Source organism: Marmota monax, unplaced genomic scaffold, assembly GCF_021218885.2.
Source record: "Marmota monax isolate L192 unplaced genomic scaffold, Marmota_monax_Labrador192_F-V1.1 WCK01_AAM20220418_F8-fsc00002, whole genome shotgun sequence".
NCBI classification, from domain to species: Eukaryota; Metazoa; Chordata; class Mammalia; order Rodentia; family Sciuridae; genus Marmota; species Marmota monax.
In genome coordinates, this window is record NW_026693571.1 from 39,918,093 (window position 1) to 39,934,943 (window position 16,851).

General features: G+C 35.2%; 1 protein-coding gene across 5 annotated transcripts in view; it reads left to right on the top strand.

Moving 5' to 3' along the window:
* Nucleotides 1–16,851, top strand: part of Lrba (LPS responsive beige-like anchor protein) — a 728,436-nt gene that overhangs the window by 97,683 nt on the left and 613,902 nt on the right. For all 5 annotated transcript variants that reach the window (XM_046459031.1, XM_046459033.2, XM_046459036.2 and 2 more), the window contains exons 6-9: nucleotides 2,747–2,868; nucleotides 2,949–3,075; nucleotides 3,698–3,817; nucleotides 5,521–5,667. In XM_046459031.1, the coding sequence (XP_046314987.1) occupies nucleotides 2,747–2,868; nucleotides 2,949–3,075; nucleotides 3,698–3,817; nucleotides 5,521–5,667 (516 nt within the window). The remainder of the gene's footprint in view (nucleotides 1–2,746; nucleotides 2,869–2,948; nucleotides 3,076–3,697; nucleotides 3,818–5,520; nucleotides 5,668–16,851) is intronic.

Here is a 16,851-nt window from a genome sequence, read left to right on the forward strand (position 1 = left end):
TTGAAGTTCTCCTTTCCTTTGCTTCTTAAAAGTACAACAGGGTGTTCCTGAAACACCCTGTCACCCTGTCCTGACAGGCTCTGTTTTAGGTAGAAGCTTCTTTGTGGGAGCTAACGTAATCTTTAAGACAATTAGTGTGTTTCTTTTTCGTGTTTTAGAGGTGAAGAAATAGATGTTTAAAGCAGTTAAGAAAGTTACCCACTCATACTTGGGTCAGTAATGGAGTAAGAACCTAATTCTTTTGAACATAGCTATGTTGTCTATGAATTTATCTCTGCATTTTTAAGTAGCTGTTTGTCACATTCTGTCTTTTTGAAAATCTTTTTCTAGCCTGAAATTTCCCTGCCCCTGTTTCTTTTGCCTCTTTTATATAGAATAGAGTAACTTTTTGAAACTTTCTAGGCAAGTTTTCCTGAATTCTGAATTTCTAATTATGTTGGTCTCAACATTCTTACCAGCTGTTAATAATACAATCATGTATAGCAATAATAGCTATAATACAGTTTCAGAGTGTTATAGGAGCATATTATGTATCATATAATGTTGTTTATGGAAATTAAAAAAATCTCACTATTACATTGGTCAGTCTGTAAGCAAAATACATTTTTTTAAAAAATATACTTCAGTCTGTTCTTTTTTGTCCTTATCATTCACTCATTTTTTACTTTGGTTCTCATAAAATCTTGTGGGCTTGTTAGACCCTATGTAGCCAGGCAATATTTGCAGGAAGATTAATAAATAAATAAATAAATACATACATACATACATACGTACATACATACTTAGCATTATATTCTTCAGCTCCATCCATTTACCTGCAAATGCCTTGATTTTATTCTCCTTTAATGATAACGTTTCCCTATATATTCGTCTACTGAAAGGCATCTGGATTGGTTCCACAATTTAGCTATTGTGAATTGTGCTGCTATAAACATTAATATAGCTGTTTCCCTGTAGTATGCTGTTTTGAAGTCCTTTGGGTATAGACCAAGGAGTGAGATAGCTGGGTCAAATGGTGGTTCTATTCCAACTTTTCCAAGGAATCTTCATACTGCTTTCCATATTGGCTATAGCAATTTGCAGTCCCACCAGCAATGTATGAGTGTGCCTTTTCCCCCACATCCTCACCAACATTTATTGTTGTTTCTATTCTTGATAGCTGTCATTCTGACTTGAGTGAGGTGAAATCTTATTTTTGATTTGCATTTCTCTAATAGCTAGAGATGCTGAACATTTTTTCATATTATTGGTTGATTGTATATCCTCTTTTGATACTAGACAAAGGCACCAAAAACGTACGTTGGAGAAAAGATAGCCTCTTAAACAAATGGTGCTGGGAGAACTGGAAATCCACATGTAACAAAATGAAATTAAACCTCTATCTCTTACCATGCACAAAACTCAAATCAAAGTGGATCAAGGACCTAGGAATTAAACCAGAGACCTTGTGCCTAGTGGAAGAAAAAGTAGGCCCAAATCTCCATCATGTGGGATTAGGCCCCAACTTCCTTAATAAGACTCCTATACCGCAAGAATTGAAACCAAGAATCAATAAATGGGATGGATTCAAATTACAAAGCTTCTTCTCAGCAAAAGAAACAATCAGTGAGGTGAATAGAGAGCCTACAGAATGGGAGCAAATCTTTACCACAAGCACATCAGATAGAGCACCAACCTCTATAATATATAAAGCACTCAGAAACTTTAACACCAAAAAAAAACAAATAGCCCAATCAATAAGTAGGCCAAGGAACTGAACAGATAAATATATATTTTGAAAGGACACTTGGGATATTTGAATGTTGTATACATAATACATGACTTTCTTTGAAAACTTTTATTGCTCCTGTTTTCTTCCTTTACATTTTTTCCTTAAAGGCATTTTAGATTTGAAATTTTACTGAATAAATTTTTACTATGTTGGCATTAAACCTAAAATTATTTGCCTCTTAGGTGAAAAGGTATTCTTGGGTGATTTACTTTTTATCATTCATTCATTCATGCACATATGTGTGGGGACCCAAACCAGGGCCTCAAACATGCTAGGCAAGCACTCTACCACTGAGCTATACTCCTAGTCCTGTTCTTATTTATTTTTTAAAATAATTTTTTATTTGTAGATGGACAAAATACCTTAATTTTATTTATTTATTTTTAAGTGGTGCTGAGTATTGAATCCAGTGTCTCATATGTGCTAGGCAAGTGCTCTACCGCTAAGCTTCAACCCCAGTCTGTATTTTTTTTTAATGTACTATGTTATGATTTTAGTATTTAGAGTTCTCTGAGATTGTAATATGTTCATTCTATTTACTTATATTTGTCTTGAGAAGTAGGGCATTTCAGCTGAATATGATTATGATATCATTTCTTATGAATATGATATAGTTACTTATATCTTTTAATTGGAGTTGCTTGGGGTATGTTTATTGTAAAAAGTGAAGAAGACAATGTTTATATGTTCAGCAGGTTGCCATTAATATGGATCTGGGAAAATTAAAATGCTATAAAGAGTCTTCTCTCAGATATTTTAATCATGGCATAAAGTAATATGATATAGTAGAAAAAATATGTAGTAAAAATATACATAGTAGAATTTATATATAGTAAGAATATGCATATAGAAGAAATATGTATAGTATAAACATATGTATGTGGAAAACACATATAACATATATAGTCTCATTTTCATGATTTCAATAATAAGGTTATTCATGCAAGTCAGTAACTTAAAGTTTCTTTCGTTTAGGCTATTGCATTACCTCCTATAGCCAAGTGGCCATACCAGAATGGTTTTACATTTCATACCTGGCTTAGAATGGATCCTGTAAATAACATCAATGTTGATAAGGATAAACCATATTTGTATTGGTATGTATTTCTGTAATTGATTAGTGTTCACTTTGAAAATGAGAATATTTGCAGGTAAAATAAAAACTTATTCTTCATAGTTTCAGAACCAGTAAAGGTCTTGGATATTCTGCTCATTTTGTTGGAGGCTGTTTGATTATAACATCAATAAAGTCAAAAGGAAAAGGCTTTCAACACTGTGTGAAGTTTGATTTCAAGCCACAAAAGGTATGTGATCTTCTGAGTCATAGTTAACTGGGAGCTTTCAGAATGCTCTGTGTTAGTGACTGTCACAGAATACAGTATGGCAATTCTCAACTCTTTATGCTCTTTCAAAATAGTAATTATGAATCACTGTAAAAGTGTTAACCTGTTTGATTTGGATCATGAAAAGATCAGATATATAGTTATTATAGAATTTAAGGGAAATCCAAAGAGAAAATATTAATGGCAGTTATTTTAGTAGTGCAAATTTAAGATATTTTCTTTTGTACCTTAAAATTTGGAGATTATTAAGTGCTTCATCAACACAATGTGTAGCTAGATAGATAGGCAGATAGATAAGGCAAATATGTGAAAATGAAAGAGGGTATTTGTACTAGATATTTAGGTTTTATGGTTGTACATTTGAAAATTTCCATAATAAAAAGCTGGAAAAATTACTTAGCGATAAAGTTCTTATCAGGTGAGAGCCTCCCTGAATAAATGTTGTTCATGGAACTTGTATATTGGATTTAGTAAAAATAGTCTTATTTTATTTTTAGGTTTAGTTGAAATTTACCATGTTTTATTTATGAATATGGTTTTATTATTGGGAGAATCATTATTTTTAACTTTTTTGCTTATTCAGTGGTATATGGTAACTATAGTGCACATTTATAATCGGTGGAAGAACAGTGAGCTTCGATGTTATGTGAATGGTGAGCTTGCTTCCTATGGAGAGATAACATGGCTTGTCAACACCAGTGATGTAAGTGATTTCGAAACACTGCAGTGAAAAAAATTATTTTTAAAGGATGAAATCTTCAAACTAAAAGAAGTTTTAAAACTTGAATATAAAATTTGGAATATTTTAATTTTAATTTTTGTAATCATAATTTGGCTAATTACTTACAGAGTAGACCTTGTTAATGTGTCACATATTACTATTTTTATTATAAAATTACAGTTTTTATTATAAAATTATTCTGGATAGAGTAGAGATAAGGGTTTATGAGTAGGAGTAGCTATGTCTTAACAGTGTTTGGATCAGTAGTCCATTGATCAAAGTAAATAGGAGCTTAACTACAAGGTTTAGATCATTTTCATAAATGAAGTAGATGATACTTGCCTATAAATTTTATATATAGTTCATAGCTGCTCTTATAATTGTTATAGAATTTTCAGGATTAAAAAAGAGATTCATAGGTTAGAATGAGATTCAAAATGTTCTTATTTGATCCTTAAAAACATTTTTTAAATAGGGAACTTAAAAAAAATAACCTGAGGAAAATGAACACAATAGTCTCTATCATTTTCTCCTCCTTTTATATCCTTTATATACATATGTACATATTACATAACGGCAACCTTAAGAGCTCAGGGTGTTATATCACACAGGCTTAGATTCAAATACCAGCTCTGTCACTTATTGATTCTATGATCTTTTTTTTTAAGTTGTAGATGGACATAATTGCCTTTGTTTTATTTATTTTTATGTGGTGCTGAGGATCAAACGTAGTGCCTCACACATTCTATAGCAAGTGCTCTACCACTTAGCCACAATCCCAGCCCCAATTGTATGATCTTACTTGACCTTAGTATTTTTACACCTCAAAATGGGCATAAAATAGTATGTATACTAGAAGATTGTTATGATGATTAAATGAAATAATGCTCATAAATATTAGCTGAGTGCTTTGTAAAGGATGAGTACTCAATAAATTTTAATGATATTTCTCTTTTTTTTAGAGAGAGAGAATTTTTTAATATTTATTTTTTAGTTTTCAGTGGACACAACATCTTTATTTTTTAATTTTTTTAATGTGGTACTGAGGATTGAACCCAGCGCCCTGCGCATGCCAGGCGAGCATGTTACCGCTTGAGCCACATCCCCAGCCCAATATTTCTCTTTTTTAATCTGAAAACATTCACAAAGAAAAGGCCAATTCAGGGGCTGGGATTGTGGCTCAACGTTAGAGCGCTCGCCTAGCACGTGTGAGGTGCTGGGTTCGATCCTCAGCACCACATATAAATAGATACATAAAACAAAGGTATTGTGCCCAACTACAATTAACAAATCAATAAATAATTTAAAAAAGCGCCAATTCAATAAGTTTAAACCTGTTTCATTATTTTCCTCCTTGTGTCAAAGACTGCTCTTTTGTCTGGACTTTGGCTGCCCAATTATGAAACTTCAGAGCCATAATGGTTTCTCTGACTCCTCATTTACTTCTTCTTTGTCATAAAGTTGTATTTATTATACTTCAGAAAACTTATGTTATATATTCTTTTCCATGGTGTCTTTTCTGATCTCCATGAAAGAGGGGAATGAATGAAATGAAATGCTAAATTAATTATTTTATTATATTCAGATATAGCTTAGAATAGACAAAACATTTATACCAATATAGGTTTTGTTATTCCTGGAGGATGTAATTTTTCATTTAATAAAATCTCTGCTTTCTTTCATAGACATTTGACAAATGTTTCCTGGGCTCGTCAGAAACAGCAGATGCTAACAGAGTCTTCTGTGGTCAGATGACTGCAGTTTACCTTTTCAGTGATGCTCTTAATGCAGCTCAGATTTTTGCTATTTATCAGTTGGGCCTGGGATACAAGGTACTTCACTTTCTGTTCATTGCATAACAGCTGTTATATGGACTTGATTTGAAGGTGAATTATGCATGAGAACATTTACCTTAATTAACCAAACTATATGTCAGGGTAAATGGGACTACTATTGGGAAGTCACGGGGGTCAGCAGGGTACTTTGCATTTTTGAGAGAAATGCAGTGTGTTTGACCGTAGTGGGACACTGTGCAAAAACTGCTAGTTCAAGTTTCAGTTTTACTGAATTCTGCATTTCTTTCGATGCTGACATTAAAAAAAAACAAAAAAAACAAAAAACTGACACAATTATACGTATTTATGGGGTATTTTGTGGTGTTTATACACACACACACACATAATCTCTAACTCTTCTCAGTTCTTTCTGATAAAAACATTCAAAATCCTTTCTGCTAGCTTTTTTGAAATGTATAGTACATTATCATTAATAGTGGTTACCTTACTTTTCAATAGCACACTGAACTTCTTTCTCCTGTCACATAGTACCCGTTGATCAACCTTTCCCCATCTCTTCTTCCCCTATTCTCCCCAGCCTGTGACAATCATAATTTTAACTCTCAACATCTTAGAGATTATCTTCTTTAGATTCCACTTATGAATGAGATTATGCAGTACATTGTCTTTCTGTGCCAAATTTCACTTAATGTATATCCTCCAGTCTTCTCCATGTTGTCATAAATGATAGAACTTTATCTTTTCTTTAATAACTGAATAGTATTCCATTATTTATATTATATTTTCTTTTTCCATTCATATAGTAATGGGGTACTTAGTTGTTTCTATTTCATGAATTTTACTATAATAAACATGGAAGAACAGATGTCTGTTTGACATACTGATTTCATTTCCTTTGGATGTACACCCAGGAGTGGGATTGCTGGATTGTATGATAGTTTTATTTTTAATTTTTGGAGGAAGCTATAGTGTTTTCCACAATGGTTGTACGAATTTATATTTCTACCAGCAGTGTGTGTGAGGGTTCCCTTTTCTCTACATCTGTACCAATACTTGATATCTTTTGTCTTTTTGATAACAGCCATTCTTACTGGATGAAGGTGATAGTTCATTGTGGTTCTAATTTGCATTTGCCCAATGACTAGTGGTGTAGACCATTTTTGATATACCAGTTTTTTATTTGTATATCTTTTGAAAAGTGTCTGTTTAGGTCTGTTGTCGATTTTTCGATTGAATTGTTTTTCTTACTGTTGAGTTATTTCGTGTTCTTTACGTATTCTGGCTATGAACCCATGCTAATTGTGTATAGTTTGCAAATATTTTCTTCCATTCTGTAGGTTGTCTCTTTATTATTTCCTTTGCCATACAGAAACTTTTCAGTTTGATATTATCTCACTTATCTGTCTTCACTTTTGCGTCCTGTGCTTTTGAGGTCCTCACCTTTTCCAGTCCTGCAATAATGTCACTTTAGTTTTTGGATTTTATTTCCATGGAATGTCTTTTACCATCTCTTCCCCTTTAGTCTATACATATCCTTAGATATCCTTAGCTTTGCTTGATACAGTATTATTGGTTGGCATTTTTTTTCCTTCTGCACTGTGACTATCTCATTCCACTCTTTCCTGACCTATTATACTTTTGTTGAGAAGTCTATTTCAGGAACTGCAGTACTCTTGTATGTTACTTGTTTCTTTTCTCTTGATGTTTTGGGAATCTTCTTTGTATTTAAACTTTGAGAGCTTGATTACAGTATATTTTAATATACAATATTTAGTATATTAAATATATTAAATAATATATTAAAATAGAATATTTTAATATACTAAATAGTATATTAAAATATAGAATATTAAAATATAGAGTATTTAAATATATTTTTAATATAGTATATTAAATCTTTTAAAAAATATTTATTTTTTAGTTGTAGTTGGACACAGTACATTTATTTTATTTTTTTATTTTTATGTGGTGCTGAGGCTCGAACCCAGGGCCTCACATGTGCTAGGCAAGTACTCTACTGCTGAGTCACAACCCCAGCCACGATATGAATCTTTGATATATTTTTTTAAAACTCACTTTTTTAAACGTGGTGCTGAGGATTGAACCTAGTTTCTCACATGTGATAGGCAAGTGCTCTACCACTGAGCTACCCCCAGCCTGAATCTTTGATATTCTTGTACTTGGATACCTATATCATTTTCTAGGTTTGAGACAATTCCCATTATTATTTCTTTAAATAAACTTTCTACTTCTTTGACATTTGCAAGTTCATCTTGAACCTAAATTACTTGAATATTTGCTTTCTTTATTCCTCTCCATTCTTTTTTTTAATTTCCTATGTGTTTTGAAATAGATTGTCTTCAAGCCCACAGACTCTTCCCTGTGTTTTTGATTTATGCTGCTATGATATCTTGTATTGCTTTTTTATTCCACTTAGTGTACTTTTCAGCTAAAGGATATGATTTTTTAATATCACTTTAATCTCTCTTTTAGTTTTCTCTGATAAAGTACCGAGTTGTTCTTCAGTGTTTTAAAAAAATTTGTTTTATTTGTAGATAGGCACAATATTTCTATTTTGTTTATTTGTTTATTTTTATGTGGTGCTGAGAATTGAACCCAGTGCCTCACACCTGCTGGGCAAGTGCTCTATCACTAAGGCATAACCCCAGCCCTGTTTCCTTTAAAAAAAAAAAAAGTATATACATATATATGTGTGTGTATATTACAGTAAATGGACACAGTACCTTTATTTTATTTATTTTTGTGTGGTGCTGAGGATCAAACCCAGTGCCTCACATGTTTGTTCCTGGCTAGTGCTCCACCACTGAGCTACAACCCCAGCCCCTCTATTTTCTTTCTTTTTTTTTTTTAAATAATTATTTATTTATTTATTTTAGTTATCGGCGGGCACAACATCTTTGTTTGTATGTGGTTCTGAGGATCGAACCCGGGCCGCACGCATGCCAGGCGAGCGCGCTACCGCTTGAGCCACATCCCCAGCCCCCTCTATTTTCTTGAGGTTCCTTAAAATAACTATTTTTATTCTCTATCCTAGACTTCATACCTATTGATTGCTTTATGATCAGTTTTTGGTACCTTATTTTGTCCAATAGGTGAGGTCGTGGTTTCCTGAAAGTTCTGGATGTTTGTTGGTATACAGTAACATTTGGTCATGGAAAAATTAGATATTTGTTTTTATCTTCATAATGTGACTTTATACCTGTTCTTCCAGAAAGTCTAAGCAGGTTGTTTATTTTTTCCAAGCCTATGACCAATGATGTCATTCTAGTACTAGATGGTGTTCTAAGTTCAGTTTTACTCTGAGTCTACTGTTGATGTGTTGTGACTATTTCAGCATTAGAGGGTGCCCCAATCTCATGCTTATTGCAAAGCAGTGGCTATTAGTTAGTATGGACTCAGGGAGGACTATAAAGACTAGTCTATTCTTTCATATCTCAGCCTGGGCCTGGTGTAGTCCAGACACCTTGTCCGTAGTCACTGGCTCATGGTCAGGTTCCATGGAATTTGCCTCACACTGGACTTTGCTGTGGAGGGACTGGTTCCGGTGCAACTATCTTCCTCTTTTTCCCTCAAGTGGACAGTAATTGTGTTGTATTGCCTGGAATTGGGGGAGGAATGCGCTGGGTTGTCCTGTACTGCAATACTGAATTGTCCCACAGTCTGCTGAGACCAGTACAGTTCAGGGTTAAGCCCAAGGTTCATCCTGCCATTGCCTGCTTGTGACTATGTATATTCATTGCCTAAGACTATTACAGTCAGCCAGAGGTGATACTGGACAGAATAGAAATTCATTCTATTTGGGCACTGGATCTCTGCCAGGGCTGGTTCAGAGGGTTCTTCTGTGGGCACTGGCCTGGGGACAGGAACCACTGGGACCTGCTTGGCATTGGGTTTCCCTAGTCCAGTACTGAGTTTCAAGCTAAAGTTCTACACTTAATTTCCCTATCCTTTTCCTTAGAGGTTGGTGTCTTTCTCTGGGTTGTACTACTCTTAACTGGTGGAGGGATGATTGGGTAGTTCCTTAGCCACTAGGTCCAGAGGCTCTCTTCCAGGGAATTAGCTTGAGATCAGGGGCCATGGAGTTCTTCCTGTCATGGTGTTTCATGGTGGCTAGTTGGTACTGGGTTCTAAATCTAAGGCTTATACTTTATTCCTTCTCCTTACTCCTAGTGAGATCTGCCTCTCTCCACACTGCTTTACTTCCTGAGTTGGGAGAGTGATGATTCTGACATCTCTTTTTTTCCTACCTTCTTTAATGCATCTTTTCTTATTATTATCCTAATATAATAGTCTTTAAATTTGGTTTGAAGGAGAAATTTAGTGTCTACTATATTCTTTTGGAAACAAAATCAACTTCTTTGAGTTGATCTTCCACTTATCAGTTATATAAAGCATGTACAGCTGGGTATGGTGGCACATGCCTGTAATCCTGACTCCTTGGGAGACCGAGGCTGGAGGATTGCAAGTTTGTGGCCAGTATGGCCAACTTAGCGAGACCCTGTCTCAAAATAAAATAAAAAGAATGAAGATGTAGCTCAGTGATAAAACCTGGTATGTATGAGGCCCTGGGTTCCATCCCCAGCACCACAAAAAGGTTAATTAGTTAATTTTGACAAAAGTTAAAGACTTCAGCAATCAAGACGTAGAATATTTCTATCACTACTGGTGGTTCCATTATGTTCCTTTCCAGTCAGTTCTTTCGCCTGACATATTCCTCTCCCATTGCTGTTAATATGCAACCATCGTTCTTTTTTTTTCATTTTAGACTTTTTTCTTAAGGTTTTATGTAAATGGAATCATGTAATATGTGCTTCTGTGAGTTTGTTTCTTTTCAGCATGTTTTTAAGACTTAACCATGTTTTTTCTGTCATTATCTTAAAGTGGAATTGCTAAGCAATATGGTAGCTAAAATTGCTAAAGTATTTTCCAAGGTGATTGTATAATTTTACATTATCTCTGGGCATAGTGGTACATGCCTGTAATACCAGCCACCTTGGAGGTTGAGATAGGAGGATTGCAAGGCTTCAACAACTTAAGGAAGGCCCTATGTCAGAATAAAAAAGAGAAGGGGCTTGTAACATACCCCTGGTTCAGTTCTCAGCACTGAAAAGAAAATAAAAAACAAATCAAACAAACAAACAAAAAAACCCACCAGTATTCTCACAAGCAGAGTTTGAGATTTGTACCTGCTATCTGTATCTGTTAATACATGGTATAGTCAGTCTTTGTAATATTAGACATTTGAGTGAATGTGTAGTACTATCTGTGTGTGTGTGTGTGTGTATGTGTATGTGTTTCTTTTAATTTTGAAAATGCTTTGCAGTCCTGGGTGTTGAACCCAAAGCCTCACACATGTGAGGCTAGTGCTCTACCTCTGCACTACATCCCCTGCTCTCATTCTGTTCTTTCTTTTTTTTTTTTGATATTTATTTTTTAGCTTTAGGTGGACATAATATCTTTATTTTTTAATTTTTATGTGGTGCTGAGGATCAAACCCAGGGCTTTACGCATGCCAGGTGAGCGCGCTACTACTTGAGCCATATCTCAGCCCTCATTCTGTTCTTAATTTGTATTCTTTTGCTTACTAGATGTACTGACACGCTGGAGATCTTTCTCATTACTTTTTACCTGTTTGTGTATCTTCTCTTGTGAAGTGTATGTTTTGATTTTTTTGAGATTTTTTTCTTATGTATTATAGAATAGCTCTTTTTATCATACACAAGATTTACACATATTTTTCCTGAGTGTGTGTGTTGATTTTTTGTTTTGTTAATATGGCTGTTGGAGAGTAAAGCATTTGATTTTTATGAATTACATGTTGTCAATTTCTTCTGTTATAATACTTTTTGTCTACATGAAAATATTTGAGTACTTCAATACTGGAAATATTTTTTCATGTTTTCTTTTGAGTTTTATGATTTTAGCATTCATCTTTCAGTTTATGATCCATTTTGAATGAATTTTTGTGTATGGTGCATAGTAAGGATCAAAGTTCATTTTTTTTTCATATATCATGGTCTGAATATATTTGTCTTCTCAAAATTCATATGTTTAAACCTAACTCCCAAGGTGATACATCTTAAGAGGCAGAACCTTTGAGAAGTTCCTTACTCACAAGGGCTCCATTTCTGTCTTAGGAAAGGAATTAGTGTCCCCATAAAAGAGTTTATCTAGGGGAGCTGGAGATGTGGCTCAGTGGTAGAGTGCTTGTGTGGCACAGGTGAGGCACTGGGTTTGATCCTCAGCAAAACGTAAAAATAAATAAATAAAATAAAGGTTAAATTAAAAAAGAATAAAAGAATCTGAGGGACCCTTTTGCCCCTCTTCAGTATGATGCCATGGATTTAAGTTTCTACCCTCACAGTGGGGATTAAATTTCAATATATGAACCTTTAAGAGATAAATGCTACCATATTCAAATCATACCCACCATCTCATGCCTTTTTTTCCCTTCCACTTTAATAGCTTTAATATTCTTATAATGGAGGTTTACTGTTAGTGAATTTTCCCAGCTTTAGTCTGAGAAGGCTTTTAGTTTCTAAAATTAGAATTTTGATGTGAAAGTTTATTAGCTTTTAAGAGAGATTTTATTGTGATTTTCAAGAAGTTTCTATCAAAAAGTTGTGTCACCTCTTCAAAACCTAAATGTTGTATGTTGGGGTAGTCTTTTTTTTTTAGTCTTTATTTGTTCTTTTTAGTTATTCATATGGTAGAAACCATTTTGAATACATACAAGCTGAGAATATATCCTGTTCCAATTAGGACCCAGGTCTGTGGATGTACACATGGTGCTTTTCACTGTGGGGTATTCCTGTATGTACACAGGACAGTTACGTCCAATTCATTTCATTGTCTTTCTCATTCTCATCTCCCCTTCATTTCCCTTTGTGTAATCCACTGAACTTTGTGTAATCCCTGCGACCCCTTTTTGTAGGTTGGCATCTACATTTCAGAGAGAACATTTGACCTTTCTTATTTTTTTTCAATTGGCTGTTTTATTGATTTATATTTTGCAGTTTTAAAATTTGCTCTTTTTAGTTATAAATAACAATAGAATGTATTTTGACATATCATATATGAATGGAGTACAATTTCCCATTCTTGTGATTGTATATGGTGTGGAGTTACACTGGTCATGTATTCATATATGAACATGGGAAAATGATGTCTTGATTTATTCTACTGTCTTTCCTATTCACATTCCTTGTCTAATCCGATGATCCTCTCCTCCTCCCTAACCCTGCACTTAATGTGAGCCATTATCCACATATCAGAGAGAACATTTGGCCTTTTGTTTTTTTGAGATTGACTTATTTCATTTAGTATGATATAGTCTCCAGTTCCATCCATTCACCTGCAAATGCCATAATTTCATTCTTCATTATGGCTGAGTAATACTCCATTGTGTATATATACCACAATTCCTTTATCCATTTATCTGTTGAAGGGCACTTAGGTTCCATAGTTTAGCTATTCTAAATTGAGCTGTTATAAACATGATGTGGCAACATTTATTATTGCTTGTATTCTTTTTTTGGGGGGGGGAACTGGAGATTGAATTCAAGGGCATTAAACCATTGAGCCACATCACCAGCCCTATTTTTTTTTGTATTTTATTTAGAGACAGGGTCTCACTGAGTTGCTTAGTGCCTCGCTGTTGCTGAGGCTGGTTTTGAGCTCAAAGATCCTCTGTCTCAGCCTCCTGAGCCGCTGAAATTACAGGTGTGAGTGACCATGACTGGCATGTGGTCTTGATAATTCTTTTTGGAGTGAGATAAAATCTTAGTGTAGGCTTAATTTGCATTTCTCTAATTGCTAGAGATGTCAAACATTTTTTCATGTATTTGTTAACCTTTCTTCTTTCTTTTTTTTGGTACTAGGGATTGAACTCAGAGGCACTTAATCTCTGAGCCACATCCCCAGCTTATTTTTATATTTTATTTAGAGGCAGGGTCTCACTGAGTTGCTTAGGCTCTCACTAAGTTGTTGAGGGTGCCCTTGAACTTGGATCCTCCTGTCTCAGTCTCCCAAGTGTAGGGTTATAGGCATGTGCCTCTATGCCTTGCCTTGTATTTCTTCTTGGGAATTGTCTGTTTAGTTCCTTTGCCTATTTATTGGTTGTGTTATTATTATTATTATTTTGCTTTTTGGTATTAAGCTTTTTGAGTTTATTGTATATTCTTGAAATTAACACCTATCTGAGATGTTGGTGGCAAAGATTTTCCCCCATTCTGTAGGTTCTCTCTTTGTTCTTGATCATTTCCTTTGCTGTGGACAAGCTTTTTAGTTTGATACCATCCCATTTATTGATTTTTGATTTTATTTCTTGAGCTTAGTCTTGTTGAAGAATTCAGTTCCTCAGTGGACAAGAGGGAGAGTTGGGCTTACATTTTCTTCTAGTAGGTGCAGAGCCTCTGGTCTAATATCTTGGTCTTTGATCTACTTTGAATTGAATGTTGGGCAGTGTGAGAGGTAAGGGTTAAATTTCATTCTATTACATATGAATTTCCAGTTTTCCTAGTACCAGTGGTTGAAGAGCTACCATATTCATAGGGAGGGAACCAGGCTCTGTCAAGTAAGATTCATATTCCCCTGCATAAAACACTTTCCACACCTGATTTCTTCCTGTTCTCCTGGTCACACCTCTGAGTCATGTGGTGGGTGTCTCCCAGGCCTGTTTTTTGGACCCAGCTCGGAATTCCCAGGTATGGGCTCCCACAGCCACCTGCAGTTTAGTGGGGTGGCATGATGGATCTTGCCTTGCTCTCCATAGGTAACTGGGAGACACAGGGCACCTTTCCTGCATCAGGTTAAAGTGCAGCATACCCCCTGCATCAGTCCAGCGGTGACCTGGATCTTTGATTTCTGTGTATCATGACATGCCATGGTGCCACCTGAAGTGTGGGTTCCCTTATTCCCTTTCCATGCCTTGCCCACGTGGGTCAGCTCTGGCAGCCGCAGGTGGTGGTGAGCTTTCTTCTCTGTATAATTACATCTAACCTTATGGGCCTTAGGGTCTTCTGAGAGCCTAGTATTAAATCCTAGTAACATCTTACCCACCTCACTGAGAAGCTGTTTTATCTGCCTTCCTGGTCTCACACCACGGAGCAGCTTGGAAAGTGACCTCCTCTCTCTACTCCACCATCTTCCAAGCCTCTTCCAAACTTGTGTTGGTCTGTTCTTGTCTGTGCTTAGCCTGCTTCAGGTTACTCATATTTCTTGCATCTGATCTGGGTTTTGTCAAATTTGAAAACTTCTTACCACAATTTCCTCAAATATGTTTTTTTCCTCTGGGATTCATATTATATTTATGTTAGGCCTTTTGAAAGAAACTAATAAGTCACTATGCCTATTTTGTTTTGTTCTTAATTAAAAAAAAATTATTTTGGGAATTTATTGCTATGCCTTTATGTTCATGAATCCTTCCTTCTCAGTGTCCAGTCTACTGTGTATTTCATCAGGTGAATTTTCCATTTCATGTATTTTTGGTTTCAATAAATGTTCATTCTTTTTTGTTATCTTTTCTTGTTCTTACATGCTAGTCTTAAAAAAGAACCCCACCCCTAAATTGGTCAGAGATATAGTAGCTACTTTTATTGTCTTTTTCTTCTCTCTCTTTTCTTTTGTCCTAGGGATTGAACCCAGGGCCTTTCACATAGGCAAGTGCCTTTCTACTGACATAACCTACAATGTCTTTATTTTTCTTTCATCATATGTGTTATTTCTGAATATGTAGTGACATTTTCATGGTTATTGCAGGCTTGTTGGTTTCCGTATTAGTTTTGCATCACTACCATGAATTACCTGAGGTAACCAATTTAGTAAAGAGAAATGGGTTGTTTAGATCACAGTGTTAGAGGTTCAAGATTAAGTCCTCTGGTGATGGTACTGGATGGTAGAGGCATGAGTCAGAGTGAATAGTCACATCCTGAGCCAGGAGGCACTGGGGGCCGGCGGGGGAGGGGAAGAAAAAGATAAAAGATGGGGGTCCCACAATTCATTACAAAAATACATGTCCAGTGATCCAAGAAATTCCCACTCCATTTCATCTCTTAAAGGCCCACAATATGTTCCCGCCAATACTACCATCCTGGGGACTAAGCCTTTTTCTTTGGACCTTTGGGGGACACTCATCTAAACCACAGCACCTTATTAGTTTTGGAGTGGATCTTGGGCATTATGATGTTTACCACATAAGTGTTTAGATTGTGTTGGTATATTGTAAAGAAGGCTTTGTTTAGCTAGTCAGAGTTTCTTTAGGTGTTTTTTTTTGGTAGTTTTAAAGCTTTGTCAGTGGGACTCAAGATAGTCTTTAGATCATGTTTTAATGTAAAAGCTTTATTGAGATCTAAAACATGTTGTGTTAGTCAGCTTTCTATTACCAGAATAGATACCTGAGATAACCAAATTATAAAAGGAGAAGGCTTATTTTGGTTCACAGTTTCGAAGGTTCCAGTCCTTGATCCATTATTGGCCTTATGGCTTTTGGGTCTGTGACAAGGCAGCAACATGTAGCAAAACTGTACCCCTTATGCCTGTGATGTGAAAAAGAAAAAGAGGAGAAGGGGCTGACGTCCCTCCTCTTAGAGTTTCCACTGCCTCCCAGTGTGCTAAGCTGAGCACTAAGCCTTTAATCACAAGGGAAATGTCCTCTAGAGGACGTTCTAGTTCCAAAGTCTGGCACATATCATTTGCCCATTTAATGTATATAATTCATTGGTTTTTATCACAAAATTGTGTAACCATCATCACTGTCTACAGTTTATTTACCCTAAAAGGAAATCCTAATATTAATCCTCGGTCATTACTCATTTCCCTTTCTTCTCAATCCCTAGCAATCTCTAGCTACTTTCTGTTTCTACAGATTTGCATATTGTGGCAATAAGTGGATACAATTATATGTAGTCCTTGGTGGCTGGCCTTTTTTCACTAAGTCTAATTTTTCAAGTATCATCTCTATTTTAGCATGTATTAGAATGTCATTCATTTTCGTAATTGTATAGTATTCCATTGTTTATCCATTTGTTAGTTTGTGGACTTTAGTTTTTACCTTTTGGCTCTTATGAGTAATGCTGACATGAACACTTGTGTATGAATTTTTATGTGGACATTATGTTTCCTTTATTTGGGTCTGTTATTTAAAGTGGAATTGCTGGATCATATATTTGAGGAACTTATAGATTGTTTTCTAGATTGACT